This window comes from Zosterops lateralis, assembly GCF_965231275.1.
Source record: "Zosterops lateralis genome assembly, chromosome: 2".
NCBI lineage: Eukaryota > Metazoa > Chordata > Aves > Passeriformes > Zosteropidae > Zosterops > Zosterops lateralis.
The window spans coordinates 103,061,060-103,080,316 of NC_139763.1; the positions used below are offsets into that span (position 1 = coordinate 103,061,060).

General features: G+C 45.2%; 1 protein-coding gene across 1 annotated transcript in view; it reads left to right on the top strand.

Annotated features, from left to right (window-relative positions):
• Positions 1 to 2,639: 2,639 nt before the first annotated feature.
• The window catches only part of RAB6A (RAB6A, member RAS oncogene family), a 40,383-nt gene continuing 23,765 nt past the window's right edge, over positions 2,640 to 19,257 (top strand). The window contains 1 exon segment of the mRNA XM_083855324.1: positions 2,640 to 2,921. Within this exon segment, the coding sequence (XP_083711450.1) occupies positions 2,852 to 2,921 (70 nt within the window). The 5' untranslated portion in view covers positions 2,640 to 2,851.

Consider the following 19,257-nt stretch of genomic DNA (forward strand, 5'->3'; position numbering starts at 1 on the left):
AGACTCTTTTCCTTTCTCCTGGCTGCCTTCTCTCCAGTCTGGCTCCAGTTTCCCCTTTCTTCCATAGCAGATGCTCACTCTGGAGCCCACATCCCTGAGTCCCCTTCTTGGAGCTGTTCCCTCCCTGGGAGCTGGATTTTGAGTCAGGATATCCCACTCTGCTGACTAACTGCTCCAACTGCTCTTGCTGGAGCTGTCAGAGGAGCTGTCAGAGCGCCCGATGGACTTTCTCCCTCCAGTTTATCCACGTGGCAAGTTCATTTCCTGCTCTGTGATCCAGCCCTGTCCTGCATTTCTGAGTTCCTGGAGCTCCAGACACACACTGGACACCCTTGATGTCCATCCCCTCTGCGCTGGTGCAGGGAGGGGACAGAAGGAATGTGAAAGGACAAGGTTTGTGTCTCCACCTGCCCAGCACATGGAGACAGCAGAGGGGATCCACAGCACCTTTGCTCTCTGCTCCACAGTGCAAGGACACGTGTTCCCAGCTCCAGGCTGTGTTTTCCTGGTGCTCCCAGGACATGACAGAACTGCCCACGTGGATGTTTTCCTGCCCTTTGATCCCATCTCGCAAGCCCCAGCCAGAGCCAGCCTGGGAATGACACTTGACTAAGGATCACTGTGTGAGTCCGAGCTGGGTTAAGGCCAGCACTCCCACTCCAGGAAGCCTGGGCTTCTCCTCCCATGACCTTTGAAGCCCCAGAGGAAATTCAGGAGGGGCTGTTGTGACTGGAGAGGACTGGCTGGTCCTGTATTTGTACGGGAAGCTGTGATGAGCACCACGATTAAGAGCAGATCAAGGATGACTCCTAATTCCCTGCCCTCCACTGCTGTGTGCCCATGGAGTGGGACTGCACCCCTTAATTCCCTCTGCCCCTCCTGGGAACTCACCTTTCTTCCTCCCAGAAAAGGTGGCTGAGGAGGGAGAGTTACCCCAGGCTGAGTTTGGGGTAGGGCAGTAAAAGATTGCAAGGATCTCCCCTCCCAAGGAGTTGTTTGTCCTCTGGGTCTCCATGAGAAACGAGTCCACCTCTCCACTGAGGAATGTCTCTGACATCTATCATAGGTGGATACATTTCAAGGCCAAAAGGGATTGTTAAATCACAGAATTCAGTCTCCTGCACATCACAGTTGATAGGTTTCCAGTGACTTATGGCTTTATGGAAGCAGATCACTCCTCTCTCTGTGAAAGCATCTTTCTCACAAAGGCTCCTCTCGATTTTCCCTGGATACAAAGATAGTGTTGCTCTTGGCAGGTTGTTCTGATGGCTGAGCACCCTGTTAGGACACAGTGCTTATTTCCAACTGGAATGTGCCTTTCTTTGCCTTTTGCATCATTTCACAGCCAGGGAGCCGAATCCCTGTTGCAGGAGCACAACTTCCAAACCTTTTTGTGACATTTACATGGAGAAGCTCAGGTGACTCGATGACTTCCTTCTTCTGTACCACACTAAAAAACTCCAGGAAGCTTTTCCTCCTTTTTAAGGCTTCCCATGCCTTGCCTCCACTTCTTTTCAGACTCATCCGATGATGAAAACAATCAAGAAGTGTTCAAATAGACCTTAAAAGAAAACCTCTGTTTTGTGTGTCTCCTCCTCTGCCTTCAGCTGTAGTTTTCCCTGGGACTCATGGGAAAGATCCTGGAATGCACCCTGACACAAAAACAAGGACAATATCTCTATTTAATATTTGAAATCACATCAGGCCAGTTCTCTGTCAGTCTGGATTCCCTTTCTCTGTGGTGCAGGATAGTGGCCACACAAGCAATGTGGAAGCACTCCCAAATGCCAGGTGTGGAGATGGATGGGAGATTCTGCTCATATTTATTAAAACTTGTTTAAATTTAATCACCTGATTGAAGACACATTTTCCTCTTTTAGTTCTCTGGTACTTCACAGCCTGAGTGAAAAATCCCCAACCCTCGGTGAAGCAGTTAATCACATTGAGGGAGTATAAATGAAATGATCAAAAATAGAAAGGCTTTCAAAACCAAACATGTAGCAGATGCCATTTATCTGACTTTTAGAGCAGAGACGCTCTGGAACAATCTCCTAGCCAAGGTTTAAACAGGAGGGGCCAGGATGCACCTGGGAACCTTCTAAACCAGTGAACTTTGACGGCAGAGTCGGGGGAAATGGGCAAAAAATAGTGAAAGGGAAAGCTGGCCCCTCCAGCAAAAGGTGGAGGGCCCGCAGCCACTGTCAAAGGATGACAGTGGGGATCACTGACCTTCCTGGGAAACATCACCCTGTGAGGAATCTGGTCCCCAGAGATGCTCCTCTGAAAGGAGTGTATCAGTTTAAGATTAAGCCTTTGGTTTTAAGGACTTTGCTGGCTCCTCTCTCATGCCCGTGCAGGCCGGGTACACCTTGCAGCCCTTACCCTGATGCTGAGGATGTGAGGGGTGGGCAGGCCCTGGCACAGGGTGCCCAGAGGAGCTGTGGCTGCCCCCGCATCCCTGGCAGTGTCCAAGGCCAGGCTGGATGAGGCTCGGAGCAGCCTGTCCTGGGGGAAGGTGTCCCTGCCCGTGGCGGGGGGTGGAACTGGCTGATTCTCCCGATCCCTCCCAAGCCGAGCCATTCCCGGCCCGTAGCCCGGGGAAGCGCCCACTGCGCCTGCGCGCGGCGGGCGGAGCGCCGGCTCCGGGAGCGCGGGGGGGGCGAGGCGGCAGCGCCGACACCGAGACCGGCACCGGCACCGGCATCGCCCCGGGGCTCGCAGCCTTCGCCGGGGAGGAGGAGGAGGACGAGGAGAAGCAGGAGGAGGCGGAGGCGGAGAGCAGCGGGAGCGATCGCGGGTGCCGCCGCGGGGAGCGGAGCGAGCGCGGGGCGGCGGCGGCGGCTCCTCCATCATGTCGTCGGGCGGGGACTTCGGGAACCCGCTGCGGAAATTCAAGCTGGTGTTCCTGGGCGAGCAGAGCGGTGAGTCACCGCCCGGATCGCGCCGGGACCACCGCCCCGACACTCTCCTGCCCTCCTGGGGGCACGGCGGGACCCCCCTCCTCATCCTCCCCGGCATCCCCATGAGCGTCTCCGGCACCCACCCGCCCTCGTGGGGATCTGAGGGGATCCCCCTCCTCATTCTCCCTGACACCCGCCCGCCCTCATGGAGATCTGATGGGATCCCCTTCCTCACCGTTCCTGGCACCCACCCACCCTCATGGAGATCGGATCCCCCTCCTCTCCCTTCCACCCACCCACCCTCAGTGGGGTCTGGTGGGATCCCCCTCCTCGCCCCTCCGAGGCCCAGCCTCTCTCAGGGGGTCCCTGACACCCCCCACCCTCCTGGGGGTCCGGGGGTTCAGCTCTGCTTTACCCCCTCCGCCCACCGGAGCCCATCCCCAGGAACAGTTGCTGATTCATTCGATCCCAGCTCCTCTGGGTTTTTTTGGGGGACAGGAGTCTGAATCCGCAGTGTTTACTGTGTAAATACAGCGTTTCTCCATAATGGAGTTATGTCTCGGCAGAGCGACGCTCTGAATATTTAATTCAGTCAGTGAGGTTTTCTTCCCTGTCTTTGGAATGAAAAGAAAAGAAAAAAAACCCAACCTAACAAAATAAAACCCCTAAACAATGTCTCCTCCTTCCTTAGCGGAAGGCCTCTATCTCCAATACCGCATTCCAAATCTTTCCCTTGGAAGAGTTTTCTGAAATAAAAAAAAAAAAAAAAAAAAAAAAAAAAAAAAAAAAAAAGCTCCTTTATGAGATGCTTTGGTAATCCTGGGTAGATACTGAGCGATCTATGACATAATGAATAGGTGCAAAATATTTTCTGTCTCAGGGCGCGGTATTTGCTCCCTCAGCCACCTTTGGTCCCTGTGATAGAACATGATGAAATGCTAGTTGGGTTTTTTTTTTTGGCAAATTAGTTGTATCTTGGTGTTTCCTCACTCAGATATGGATGAGGTTGGTGATAAGGCTGCTGTTGAAATTATTTACCTGTAGTTGGCAATTTCCTTTAGTCTGTTCCTTAAATAATTCTCTTTTTATTTTGTGTTTTTGGGGTTGAAACAGCTCATCTCATATCAGGGATTTGGGCAGCACGAGTGCAACTTGATTATTTATTATTTTTTGGGTAAGTCACCTGATCTGCTTGCTAAGGTGCTATTTGGCCAGCCATTTTATGAGGATTTTGGATGAGGGTCATGTGTAGAAAATGCTGGGGGTTTTTTTCAGGGTTTTTGTTGGGTCGTTTCGTTCCCAGGTATTTGATAACAGGAATCTGAAATATTAGCCATGCATTTGCAAAATCCCTGGCTTGTTTACCTGTATTTCTGAGCTTCAATATCATGAAGCTTTTCAAACACCTCCATGGAAGGTTGTGGCACCTGGTGCAGATCTTAAATCTCAGCAGCTCTTCGTTTACACGTGGATTTCTTGTCTCTTCTAGCAGACATAACATCAGATATCTGCTTCCTCTAGGAATTTTTTTTTCCCTCTCAGCTAATCATCTGTTTTTATACTGGAAGGTTTTAAATCATTCCCAGTCGTAGCATCAAACCTAGGGAGGAGAGAAGTGATTCTGTGGGTACAGCACAGCGAAATCCTCCCGACTGAATATTCCCAGCCCTGCAACTGCTGCCTCGGCTGGGGCTTAGGGCTGGGTGGGAGCTGATTGGAATCCAGGGCCGGGCTGGCAGCTGCAGGGTGGGCTCCAGCCCTGCCTTTGTCTGGGATGCTGGGCGATGACTCCGTGCCAGCTCTGTGTCCGTGCATCCCGCGGGTGCTGCAGCGTGGGCATGCTCCGACACGGCGCTCCATGAGTCTGCCTCTGATGGAGACACGTCCCTTCCTGGATTGAAGCTCTTCAGATGTCTCTGTCATGATGTCATTCCCTGTAATTTTTTATTTTTTTACTGCCTGAAGGATGCAGAGCTCTCCTTCCAAGTGGCTCCTGGAGGAATAAACGTCCTCATATTATTTGGAGGAAACTGCGGAAGAATCTGGTGTTGCAGAAAGGGAGCTGGAGTGGGCTCTGCTCACACCTTGTTGTTCTTTGTCTGGGAGGTTAAGGGAGATGCAGAAATAAAAGTTTTTAGGATAGCAGCTTTCATAACCCAGGAGATCTTTGTACAACTGTTGCGCTGGATTGCTGCATTTGCGTCCTGTTCAGATGAAAGGTTCTCTGCCCTGTTGGAAGGCCATAATTAAAGATATCCTCCTGCTGCTGGTGGGGAGGCTGAGTGCTCTGAGTTCATTTACATCCAGGGACTTCAGGATGACAAATGAAATGGTACAAAGGGCTGCGATGGCCATTAGCTGCCTCAGCATCCAGAGCTGGCTGATGGCAGACCTGTGCTGACTGTACACAGCCTCGCCAATAAACGTGTGTCCTATGGCCGAGGAAATCTAAACTGCAGTTCCTTACTGGGCAGGCTTTGCAGCACTTCCATGGGAAATCTAGAAGCATCCCTGGGCGTTTTATTTCCATTTGAGAGCGGGATTGCACAGTGGATGCAGTGTGTGGTTTTCTCCGCTCTCCTCAGCCATATTGTGGGAGTTCAGTGCCGTATCCCTCAGCATTCGCATGGACTGCAGTGGCTCTGCCTCGTGCTGTTCAGCACTAGCTGCAGATGCTCTTTCTCATGCTAAGATGCTGATTTTCCTCGCTCCTCAGTCCCCAAAACCTCCTTGTCTCTGGGGCTTGTGTCCCCCACGCCCCTCCCAGGCCCAGCCTGGGGACTTGCTGCATGTGCTATGGGTGCATCATGAGCCTGCAACATCATCTGTGCCCAGCCAGAAGAATCTTGTCTTTCCATCTCTGTTTTTTTAAACTTGTACAAGGATACAGCGTTGGCTGGCTAGCAAGAAGGCAACTTCACCAGCACTCTCCTTAATTGAATTACTTTTCTCAATGATTGAAGATTATACAGAGTTTAGCAGTTTTAAATATGCTAATCTTTGCTAAAAAGGCAGGGAGAGCTCTGTGCTGAGGGATTAAATAGAGCTATTGTGTGTGGGGAAGTAGGTTTCCTACTGCCTTTGATCCGGTTTTATCAGGTAATTTTCATCAGACCTAATACCTCAAGTTTAAGGAATTCCGATTTCTGGGTCACATCAGGGAGTGGACACATCACCTACATTGGGGTAACTTATAGTGAATATGACACATATTCAAATATTAATAACCTTTTTCGTTCTTCTTTGCATAGGAACACCTCCACTTCTTAATAAATGGATTTTTTTTTGATTGAGTGGGCAGAACTGAGTGCTTGGGCACTGCAACAGAAATATTTGTTCGTCACATGTGTTTCTACTGCAGCTTTCATTGGCAAGCAGGTCTGAAGGGCACCAACATGTACAGAAAGCAAAAGAACTCCCTGTTGTCTCTCTGTGCTAGGATGTCTGCATAACATCTTGAAGGAAATTAGAACCAGTTGCATTTTGGTTTTTTTTAATCAGGAGCTGAGATTTTTAATATTGAAAGCCCACTGATAAGTGCAGTGTAATAACTTTTGAAATATAACTGTTTGGAAAGCACTAATGAGCTGTTCTGTTGCATAACGATGTTGGTACAGGCACTGCTGAGCAGTGTGATGTGTCTCATTAGATAAGTGGGGAGCTGCAGGTGCTTGGTGTGTGACATGAGGCTGGTGTAGCATTGCTCACTGTAGGCACAGACTCATCTCTCTGCTGCCTAAAACTCCTTGTTTCTAAGGAATTCTCAGCTTCACAAACTCCAGGGAGCTATTACCTTGTTGCACTGGTGGTTTAAAAGCTTGTCCCCTCCCCTCTCCTTAATTTCCTAACCTTGTGGTTTTCCTCTGGCTGGGCCTTCAGATATTTGGGGTTCTCTTTGGGGACCATATGAATTTTCCATGAGTTTCTAAACTTGGGCTTCATGTCTGCAAGTGGAATATCAGCAATGCATCCCGACAAAGGGGACATCAGGCAGGAACACCAGGAGGCCTGCATGGATGAACAAGGAGCTCCAGGACAACCTCAAACCCAAAATGGAAGCCTGGAAGGGTGGAAGTGGGGACAGGTAGCCTGGGAGGAATGCACAGAAATTGTCTGAGCAGCCAGAGATCAGGTTAGGAAACCCAAAGCCCTGATAGAATTAAATTTGGCCAACAGGGGTCAACAAGAAAAGCTTCTGTAGCGATAGAGGAAGACCAGGCAAAGTGTGGGGTTTCTCTGGAAGGAAACAGGAGACCTGGTTACCCGGGATATGGAGAAGGATGAGGTACTCAATTACTTATTTTGCCTCAGTCTTAACCCGTGTTCTTCAGCGGTCAGTCGTGGGAACAGCACTATGGAACATACTAATGGTTGACAGGTCCCTTCCCACCCAAACTATTCTGGGATTCTTTCATAGCACCATGTGCTTGGTGTCTGGTCCTTCCTCACTGTCCTAAAGATCATGAACTCCACCATTTCTCTTCTTTCTCTTCTCCATTGCTGAAAAATCCTTTCCTACGGTAACATGGGGAAGAAGCACAGAGAAAAAGACATCAGCGTTTTGTGGCGCCTGTTCTCACAGTGCCTTTTGATCCCTGTCTATTTGTGGAAGCCTCTGAAGGAGCTGTGTCTGTTCTTGAAAGGAGGAATAGCTGTGCCTTTCTGAACTCTGCTGTGCTTTTCTCTCTGCATCTCAGAAATAATCTGTGATTTGGAAGGAAATGATCATCTTTTTCCTTGATGCGACATAATGGATTTTCTATCTGCAGCTCTTGGGGTGGTGGTGGTACCTGGCACTGGATCCAGGTTCTGCAAAGCAGGTGTCTGAAAGCTTTTGCTGAAGCTGTAAGTGGGACTAATGGGGAAACAAAGGCAGGGAAGCTCATCTGAGCCCACCTTAGCAGATGATGCGGCATTTGGGAATTATCAGAGCCAACAGCCATTTTTCTCAGCTTCAGTGATGGTTAAAGATGCGTCTTCTCTAATCAGTCTGTGAGGAAATAGCTGCCTTTTAGTTACCTGCTAATTTAGCCCAGATGTTTAAAAGCATTTTGTTGTGTTCATGCGTATACAAGTACCTGTTGTGTACAACACTAATGGTTATACAACCCCAAACGAACCAACCAAAACAAGCCAGCTAAACCCTTCAGTGCTTTGGAAAACCCTCCTGTTGGTGTCTCAACATGAACACCATGAGATTTTTCAAGTCAGCCTCCAAAATTTTTCTGTGAGGCCTGTAATAACAGTAACCTTGGAATACATGAATGTTTCTGGACAGGTATGGAAATGCTGATGCATCTCTCCCAGTATGGAGCAGGAAAAAGACCTCTGAGATCCTCGGGTCCCATCCTTGGCTGGTCAAGGACTTGATGATTTTGGAGGTCTTTTCCAACCTAGATGCTCCTGAGCTTCTGTAAAAGCACTGTTTTGAAAATTAACAGATACCATCAAAATGATGATGGGTTTGACATGTTGATATAAACTATTCGTAGAAGTAGTTTAAATGAAAAATGTGTGTCTTGGCAAACAAACAGCAGCCAAGATGTGGACTTGCAGTAAAAGTAAAATTTTTCAGGTCTCTTTGCTTGATTTATTTACTGAGCTCACACAAAGTTGAAAAGCTAAATGAATTCTTTGTTTTCCCCTCAGCATAAACCCAACTCTTCCGGCTCTAATATAATGAAAGGCCCAGGGACAGTGAACAATTCCATCATTTATTTTATGTCAGATATTTTCCTTTTATGTTCAAGCCATGTTCTGGAATATTTGAGGGGTATTAACTGGAAAAAAAGGACTCTTTTTGTGTATTTCAGTCCTATTTAGCTCTTATCCAAATGAAGCCTAGTGCATCACAAAAAGAAAAAAAAAAAGGTAATCTGGGAAGCAAATATTGTGTGAAATTAAACATAAATAAATTCGGTGTCAGCTCTGAGTTGTCAAGCCCCTTGCTTGCTTCTGGCTGCCTCCTGTTCAGTCTGGCAAAAAGGAGTTTTTGGGAAGGAAGTCCTTATTCAGCTGTCCAGCACAATAGTGCGTTTAATTAATTTGACTTCTCAGAGCGAGGGTGTAACTTATCTGTTTGTGTCCCTGGTGTCCTTTCTGCGGCACCCCTGTAAACTGGGATGGGCACGTGCTGCTGTCACCCGTGGCAGCTGCTGCCATTGGAATGAGCAGGGGTTTTGGGGCTCACTTGGAAGAGTCCCCATGCCTTGAGGAGCTGCCAGTATCCCCTGGAGATGCCACCCAGCTATTCCGAGATTCGCAGGCTCGTAGTGTTCTCTCATCCAGACATGTGTAGGTGTTACCAACACACAGAATTAAGGCTTTGCTTTAACTCTAAAGCATATTTTCCCAGAATTGAGAGAGTTGGGAAGAAATTCTGGAGCAATACTGATGAGCAGTGTTTTGACTTCAGACAACGGCCAGAACCAGGAAGGGGCGGCTAAACCTGCTAATGAGAAAATGTCTTAACTTTCAGCTGGTCTTTTCTCTGTCTTGAATTGTGACCCTTTAAACCTCTGTGCTATTAACATTTGCACCATATAGACGAGTGCCATTTATCCTGCTAAGTGACTTTCCTTTAATGGTTTGCTTCTTCAGGAGCAATCAGCAATTGCTGCAGAAAAAAACAACCCACTCCAGCATTTCTGTAATTAATGCAGGGGCCAGTTTATTCCATTCCACTAAATGCTTCCTGCTGTGCTTCCTGTCCATGTCCCTGTCTAGGTTTGAGTTACAGCAAATTAATTTTCATAATGTTCTTGATACGTGCAACACAAAGAGAAGGGGGATTAAAGCTGGAATAGTTGTGTAGGTAAAATAAGAGGGGCCCTTGGAGGTTGCAGCATCCATGACAAAGCTCCAAGCAGTGGCTGATGCAGGATTGGCAAGATCCCTGTCAGTGTGGGCTTTGCCAAGGGGTGTAGGTAGCTGCTGTTGGAGTTGGGAAAAGAGAATTCCTGTTAACAGGTTGGGACTTCAGTCCTGCAGAGGCTGTGGAGCTGCATAGGAGTGGGCAGACAGCACTGGATTAATGTGAGTGCAGGAGTCTTTCTCTGCAGCTTCCTTTTTTTTTTAATAGAGATGTTGCCTTTTCTGGGAGTAGAAAATACTCATTCCTGTCCTTCTCTGCTGGTACAGAATTGGCTGTGAGAACCCTTGCTGTCAGTGGCAGGATGATTTTTTTGAATGGCCTGATGGAAGGAAGGCTTAGTAGAGAAATCCGAACTGGCTGGATGATGGAATCATCCAGTGGATGGGTGTCTGAGTGGTGGAGGGAATGGACAACATTCTCTTTTGAATGAAGTTCTGGCTCCTTTCTGACTTTCCTTGGCAGCAGTAGGCAGGTCTTCATGCTAGAGGTTTGCTGCCTTCTTTGTCTTGTCTGTAGTACCTCATTATTTTTTCTTTTCCCCTTCGCCTTACTTGATTCTGGAGCAACTTTTGGGCATTTTGTCCTTGGCTCACTCAAAATGGCTGAAAAGTCACTTGTGTCCACATTAAACCCAGGATGGCTTCTTCAAGCTGAGCTGGTGCTGCTGATGGGGATAAAGCTGGAGGTGGATCCTTCAGCAGAGCAGCTGGACACAGCTGGAGGAGGGGCCGAGGGCTGAAGACAGGTGGAGTATCATCACAAGGAAATCCCAACCTTTTTTTTTCCCTTTTTTTTTTTTTTTCTGTCCTTGGAATGCTTTAGACAGAGATTTTCACAGGGTTGGTCTATTCCAGTCTCTCACTGCCAGACTCACTCACCAGTTCTTGTAATTTCTTCTCAGCTTTTCCTCTTAATATTAAATATTTATGTATTCAAATCATAATTATGTTCCTATTCTTTCTGTTCTTCCAGCTTCCCATTTTTCTTCCCTAGCTGAGATATCTTTGGTCTCTTTTCACTGGGCAGTCATCAGAGTGGTTTTTATCCACCAGTGTACAGTCCTTACCATAATTCTCTTCCACTTTTTAAAAAATTTTATTTTTAGTTGCTCTTAAACCACAACTTGGAGAAGAGGATGGGGATTTTTCCCTGACACTGCATAAACAGTAGGCAGATCAAACACTTGTGTCCCATAAAATTGACCTCTTTATTTGGATGCTGTAGTGCAACAGCAGACTTGAAAAAAGCTTTTCCCAGTATCTTGACTCATCAGCTGGTTTGGTGTTAAAATATTTCCCCCCTCTCTGGTGAAATGCAGAGGGCTCATGGGTTGCCTCTGTTTCTAGGCTTGGCGGACTCTGTACTGTCACAGTGAGTAATTTACAGTTAAAAATAAATTCCTTGGCCTTAGGAATTTTTACATTTTTGCTTAAAAATGCAAGAGAGATTTTAGGAAACTCAAAACCAGCCTTGTGTGAATTGCTACACATTGCCTCCAGTAAATCCTGCCATCTAGAGAAAAATTTCCCTGGGGAACTGTATGGCTGATGTTTTAAATGGTTGTTTAGTCTGTACAAGCCTTGCACGGCTGAGAGCGAGGCAGAGATTTGAGATCTGGCTTTGCCTGCCTGGTTCCAGATCCCAGGAAGAGCAAAGGCTTTTTAGCTTTACCTTTTGGAAACTGGAGGAGGGGAAGAAGTGTCCTACATGAGATGTTTTTAAGATGTCTCAGAAGAGCTCTGTGCTTTTCCCTGGATTTGATGCTTCTCAGCTGCTTGCCTAAAGACCAGAGCCAAGCCTATGGTGCACTTAGAGCTCGTTTTAGCTTTAAGTTTTTAGCTGAAGACCCCAAAATATTTTCTGTGCACGTTTATACAAGGAATTGCTCAAGTTAGAAACCAATCTTAGAGAATAAATATTACAATTAAATAGGAACTTAACTAGTATATGTCCTTAATATGAAGGAATTGTTCTTCTAGAAAATACTGCTGGAGGAGAGTATTTATTTTGAGATACTGTATCCCAGTTGGAGTATAGATAATTCTTGTCTAAAGAAATTTCTGCTCCAAACCCAATTTCTTATCTAAACACTTTCTATTTTTCTGTGGAATCCCACAGTTCCTTCTGGAATATCCTTTCATCTAGAAAAGATCAGAATAAAACACCAACAGAACTTGTTCCATTTACTATTTGGAACCACATTTCTACCATTTAAAGACTAGCTATTTTTATTTTTAAAATTGATACAGATGAATATCAGACCTTGGGTTTGCAGACTCTTCAGGCTCCGTGGCCTCATCCCAAGGCATTTGTGAAGCACAGCTGGGAAGGAGCAAGTTTATTGTCAGCTGGCTGAAACTCCATGTGGAGGGGTCAGTGTTTCAGGAAGAAGTTAGAGGAAAAGAGGAAGATTTTGGAGGAAAAGTTTCCCATTGAAAAGTTGGTAATTGATGTAATGGTTTAAGATCCTTAAAGGTTTAACAGGTTTAACATCCTGGAGTTCTTAATTTGCAGCCCGGGCAATGCACGCAGCACGAGCATCGAGTGTCTGATGGCCTCTGTCCTGCCCCAGTTCCCAGGAGAAGAGCTGGGGCAGCTCAGGAACAGGAGATGTGAAGGAGAAAAGGACAGTGTGTTGTCAGGATATCCTTCCTTGAATCCTTGATATCAGGGATTTGTGCTGCCTGGACCCATACAGGTGACTGAGGAGCCCAGAGCCTGCAGCTCCTTCAGCTGTGCTGATCTCAGTTTCTACATGGTTTGGGTTTCTGTTGCTAAAAATTAAATTGTGGTTGGGGTGGTTTTGGTCCAAAAGCCCAGGATTCTGTGCTGCCCTTGCACACACCCTGGTGTCCATGTCCTGTATTTTACACCAGCTGTTCTCCCTCTGCCTGGCCAGGGAGTTGCATCATGTGCACAAACCCGTGTGTGTCGGTGCAGCTCCGGTTCTTTTCGCAGCAGTCCCCAGGTGTTCTCCACAGCCATCCCTGTCAGCTCGGATCAGCAGATGCCTGGAGGAGAGCTGTGCTTAATGAATGTGCTCTGGGCAGTTTTTTTCCTTACCAGTTGCCTTTTCATAAGCCAGCCTGCATCGACCCTAAATCAGGATTATTTTAGGATCTTGTCCAAACTTGCTTCTGAAGAAACACTCACCTGTGTGTCTGCCTGGAGAATGAGTTTGAGGGGGTCCTGTGGAAGCTCTTCTGCACCTCCTCCGTGGAAAGAGCAGAGGACAGGTCTTAATTCTTCCAGTACTACTCAGGAGGTGATAGGTTGTGGGAATAAGATGGAATCACTGAGGGGAATGCTGTATGGAGCTCTCTCCTCCTTCTTCCTTTTCTTTTTTTTCTTCTCCTCTTTTCTTTTCCTTTCCTTCTTTTCCATTTCTCCTTCCCCCAGCAGGAAAATTGTCACCACAGTGTAAGAGAGCAGAAGTTTCTTTGTGGCAGTGTAGGGAGTCAGGAGAGGAGGCAGCAGGAGGAAGTATTTGCTTGTTTTGCCAGTGGGATAATGGTGCTGGGGAAACATTAGGCAAAATCTAACTGAGTTTAAGGATGGAGGAAAGGGAAGGGGATGGTAATCCCTTGCATTTTAATAGGTCTCCTGAAACTTCTCTAATTCCTCGCTGGAAATGGCTGACTTAGCAGTGCTTGTTGTGCTTTCAAGGGCAAAACATCTTTGGGAAGAGAGCAGGAGCTTGTTCCAAGGGCTCCATTTGGCACATGATCCAGGGAAGCGATGCCTGGATTCCCTCAGCTGGATGCTGGCATCTGCTGGTTTAGCTTGCATCAGGATAATGCTCAGTGCTCAAGGCAGGGAATGTTTCCCTTCACAAATGCATCCTCAGGTGGCTACTCTCTGCTGCTGCTCTCTCTCCTGCCTCAGGAATATAACTATGAGGAATCCAGGAGAGTTTATATATTAGATGATGCATTAGCCTATCATTTGCAGTTTATTTAATAGAAGTTACTTTTTGGGAAACATTGATCTGTTTGAGGATTTTTATGCAGATTTCTGTCTAAACTGCCCATGAATATGGTTTGTTATGGGAACAAATACTGTGTTAAAGGTATTTAAACCAGAAATTCCTAATTATGTTTTTCAGGTCGACTTCTTCTTTGCAAAATGATTTTGTCACATTTAGTTTTTGACTTAAATTGAGGACTTAAAGTGGCTGTAAATCTGGAAATCATTTGAAGGGATCTCTTGTGCTTCTGGTGATGGAGAAGCTCTTGGCACCTTCCCCTTTTGCCCACATAGAATTTGCACTTTACAGAACCACTCCTGGCAGAGCAGATCCACCCTTCCAACGTAATGTCTGTCCAGAGTGGCTTAATTACTTTTGATCTCCATATGTAGCATTTTATTTCTTTCAAGCCTTTTACAAGCAGATAATTAGGTGTTTAAAAAATAAAATACTGGGATGTAAAAATTGGATCTTATGAATGATTAATTACTGAAGGTCTCCTGGTGGGTTTTTGCTCAGTCCTGCACTGGTTTTTAATGGAAAGTTAGAATGATGGAATCTGGAAGCAGTAGATACTTGAAAAAGTGATTTCATCCCCGTGGGCTTTAACTGCCATCATATATAAAGTGAATATTAAGCCACCCTTGCATGATAATAATAAAACTTCAGTATTGGGTCTGAAACTTGATAGGTCAATTTTTTGTGTGAGAAGCAAGTGGAATGGAATGGAATAGAATAGAGTAGGAATGGAATGGAATGGAATGGAATGGAATGGAATGGAATAGAATAGAATAGAATAGAATAGAATAGAATAGAATAGAATAGAATAGAATAGAATAGAATAGAACAGAACTTTTGGAGGTGTCTCTAAAACCATTTTTTTTGTCTCATTGTGCTCACAGCAAAGCTGTAATAACCTGGAGTAAAGTTGAGTTGTTCTGAAATTTCAACCCAAACAGTGTAATCCAAAATCAATACTTCGTCCAAGAATTGAGTTACTAAGATGATGTTTATGTGCAGTGTTGCGTTGGGATTATCGGAGCGATAGTGAGCAGGCTGTTTTGGGAAGGAGGAAATAGTAAATGTCACCTGACCCCTTGCACTCTTGGTTATGGCTCAGCCCTTCCCACTTGGAGGACACTGGAATTGCAGGCAGGAGACAGCTGTGCAGTACCAGAGTCTGCTGTGCTTTGCCTCAGCAAATCCGGGTGTTGTTTTGGAGCCTGAATGAACTTTCAGTCACTGACTTGCCGGGAATATGAAATACTTTTAATACTTTTAATCTTTCTCCAGTGGGACTTCCTAGTACTATTTTGCATGTGCTTCCCTCAGTGCCTGTCTGCACTAATGGAGGTGCATAGGATTTGTTCATTCTTTGATTTTAAACTGAGTCTTGTGAATCCTCATACTCTGGGTCAGGAGCAGGCAGCCATTCCCAGCTAAACTGCAGCTTGAATGAAGAGGATGTCACTGGCCAGGATCTAACACTGTTCCTCCTTCCTTTCCCCAGTCATTCTCCAACTCCTCTGCCTCACAAATATGATCTTAAATGTGGTTTTTTTTTTCTCACAGAAATGTACTTAGAAGTATCACCTAGCTAAGTATTGGGGATAGGATCCAGTCCAGTTGTAGAATATGTCTTTTCAGGGTGAAACCCAGTGTTTAAAACCAAAATGAGGAGTCAAAAAGAGGTGACTGCAAGAGCTGCTGCTGTTCATCACCTTTACAAAAAATAGTTTCTGAGATGTATGAGCAGCTTCCAATAACATCTCTTGCACAGAATGTCTTCCTCTTTCCACTTTGTGCTGCACAAACAACTCTGCTGCAACAGCTGAGTTGTTGATCAGGTCCACCTGGGACTCCCACAGCTCAGGGCTCCTTCCTCCACTCACTGTGCTTTGGTCCTAAGAAGTTTTAGGTAGAGACTGTGGTCACATGGATTTCTGGACTACTAAATCTTCCTTCTTCTGTAGCTCCATGGTCTTCCACAGCTGGTCAGAAAGTTCCTTGGGATGTGCCTCACAATATTTCTAAGTTTTGCTTCGTCCTACCAATGTTTGTGGCTGAGGGTTCTGAGGCATTTTGTGAGCAGTAAAGTCCTTTGGAGAATATTTGAAACCTCACTGGAAACTATTTTAAAAACCTTAACTATGTAAGATACGAAGGAAAGCAAAGTCCTCAGGCTGTGATGAAAAACTATCCTTGTGAGTCTGACAGTTTTGGAGGTTTTTTTTCATTCCTGGCAAATAATGAGAGACTGCACAGAAGTCTTTGAAATGTAAAGGTGACCTGTGAGTACCCTTTAGTTAATTAACCAAGCTCAATATCCATGAAAACATGAGTGTATCATCCACAACTGCTGCTCTCGGGTTGATGTTAAACTCATCCCCATGGAAGTGAAAGGCATCCTAGTCTGGATTTTCCTCACAGCCACTGTAGTGTAGATCTTAACTTTCCACTCTGATCCCTGTCCTCCAAAGGGCCAAGATTTCTGCCCTGATGCTGTGACACAGGATGGGACACAGCTGGATGCTCATCGTGTCTTTGGAGCTTTCCATGCTTTTGTGACATTTGTCCTTCACCTTTTAAGAGTCAAAACTGCTTGGGACCTTCTCTTTAGGTGCTTTGTCTCATCCCTTAAGGCTTGGGCAAAATTCTTGTGTCTCCCTGTTCTTTTGTTTTCCTTATCTGCGCAGTTACTCCAAACCTCAATCTTCTGGTTACCTTATCTTTGGTTTGTTCTTTCTCATTTGAATGAAACCACATTTACCACCCTGGGCAGCAATTGGCACATGAGATTCCCTTCCTGCTCCTGCTGTTCCCCGTTGTTCCAGGTGCATATTTCATTTACTCCTTTGCAGGATTTTGGTTTCAGTTCTTCACAGGATTCCAAGGCTCTTTCTCCAAGCCAAAACTTCTACTTTGCTTAGCTATAGGAAGTTGAAGACAGTTTCTGACTTCCACACCAGTTTAACCTAAATTAAGTTTAAAAAATCCGTTCAGCATTCAGAAATGGGCAGGACTTAACTTCTGCAGACCTCAGTTACCTTCAGCGATATTTAATCAGAATATTTGCCCCTTCTGTACAAAATGATGGGAGATTCAGCACTCTGAACATGGGAGATATTGTTCCTTCAAGAGAAAACTGTGAGTCTGGCTCCTCACGTGGCATTGTGTCACTTCCCAGAGGCTTGGTGTTATCCTGGAGGAGGAGAACTGGGATTGCCTGGAGGTCTTCCACTTGTGACACTCGTTTTGGCTCTGTTGCTTTTAGAAACCTTTCAGACTGTGAAAATAGCACTGGTTATGTTACAGGCTTGGCTTGGAATTCCTCTGCAGAAAAGCAGACAAGAGGTTTTCATCTCTAGAACATAAGGCGTAGATTTAAAAATGATTTTTTTATAGCTGTGCTTAGGAGGTAACATTTCCATGTTTTTTATTTTCCTATACTGGCAGAGTAATGGAATTATTATATTTAATACATCTGCTCCTTCCTGTTCCGCAGTGAGGGGTTGACTCTTGATTATTCTTTCCTACAACTAGATGGTAAAAAACACCCCAGTTTTTATATGAAAAGTTTTCAGTCTGCACCTTAGTTGTTTAAAAAGAACTCCCAAGTGTGATTTTGAGACAGAACCAGAGGCTGACCTGTTTTTACTGTTTCATTTCTTCGTGGCTGTGATTGAGCAAACAGAACAAGATTTGTTTGCATTGTGCTCTTTCATTTATTTCCCATTTTGGGAGGAAGAGTCAAGCTAATTACTGACAAAACCCACAAGAGTTAATGAAGCTATTTATCACTGGGTATTTTTGTCCCTGTCACAAGGCTTGGTGCAGATCCCAAAGGAAATCTTGCCTGTGCATTAATAATCATGGATATTGTTCTACTTTTATCAACTCTGCCTGTGCTGATTAGGATTTGCTTAGCGGGAAGGAGTTCTGAGTTTGTCATTAAACTTGTAATGAGTTTCCACACATTTTTATTGATCTGTATGATCCTTTCACATCCCAAAATGCAAAGGGGGGCTTTTTCCAGCTTTGTGTGTCCAGGCTGTGCTTTCTACCTTGGGGCCTGTCATGATCAGTCTTACCTTGTACCTTAGTTTATTTCTGAGAAATACAGATACCAGGTAAAACTAACTGACATCTCCCTCAAGAAAAAAGTGTAATGCTAAATAAAACAGGATTCTGAATTGCCTGTAGACAGCTAACAGGCTGATGTTGCCTTAGAAAAAGATGGATAATAGAAAATACTCTGTTCTGCCTCTTCTTTTTCCCTTTAGCTACTGCTGAGCTTTAAATACAAGTGACAATTCTGTGCTTCTCTTGCTGGTTTTAAAATGCCCAGGGACTGCATAAAATACATCCATATGGCACTGAATACTTGGATCAGTGGCAGAGCAGGCTTTTTTCTGGTTGTCCTTCAATGTGTAGCTGTCAGCTGTAAAACCCTCCTGGGTTTTTACATAGTGTGCCTGGGAATGGTTGTGTAAAAGGAAGGATCCTTTGGGAGAATTGCTGCTCTGCCTCTTGGAGGCAATTTCTTGTCCACTGGAGATGGACCAGTAAATACCAGTGAGCCAGCTCAGCTGTCTGAGTGGGAGGAGGAACCTTCAGGTGAGATGTGACCATGAGGAACAAGGGCCTTTCTCACTTGTCACTGTCTGCTCACATCTTTTGCAGCGGCAGAAATACGAGTTCGGGTTCCCTTGAGGAAGAAAAGTTTCACCTGAGCTGTTTAGAATGAAAACCACAACAGGGAGCTTGGACAGGATGATCTTTAAAGGTCCTTTCTAACCCAACCCATTCTGTGATAACTCTTTTGCCAAATATTTGAAGCAAACTGCAGGAGTGTGCAGCAGGAATTAGACCAGGAAAATGTATACTGCAAGATTAGGAATGAAATGAAAATTTTCTCACTGAAGGAAAAAGAGAGCAGATTTTTAATAACTTTAACTAGCTCTGCATTCCTAGTTACAGAGACTAATGTGCAGCTAGATTCAATTCCAAGTGTTTGTCTCTATCCAGATGTATACCTAATATAAAGCAAGGCTGAGACCTTCAAATTTAAGACATGAAGCAGCCTTGAACTGGTAGATTTTGAAAAACATCTCTTGGAAAGAAAGAAAGAAAATAAAACCTTGATTTCTGTATTGTATTGAATTTGACTTAGAAGTTGGGGAGTGGAGTTACAGCCTTTGCTGGGCACTGCTGTCAGCAACACCCTGGGAAAAAACATTTTCTAGGTCAGAAAAGTGCATCAGCCTCCGTTTCCTTCTGTCTTGGATGAATTATTGTGGAAAACAACACTGTGAACATGCTCTGAGGTGCCCAAAGAGAAGAATGAATGAGAATTAATGAGCTTTTCAGGCTAACACATATTTTCATAATCATCTTTTTTATAAGGCAGTTACTGAAGTGTTAATCATTTGATTACTGGTTGTTGTAGATAAGGGAGTAATTGGTCCCTTTTTGTAAATGATGGAAATGCCTGACAGGAAGGGGCAGGCATGAAA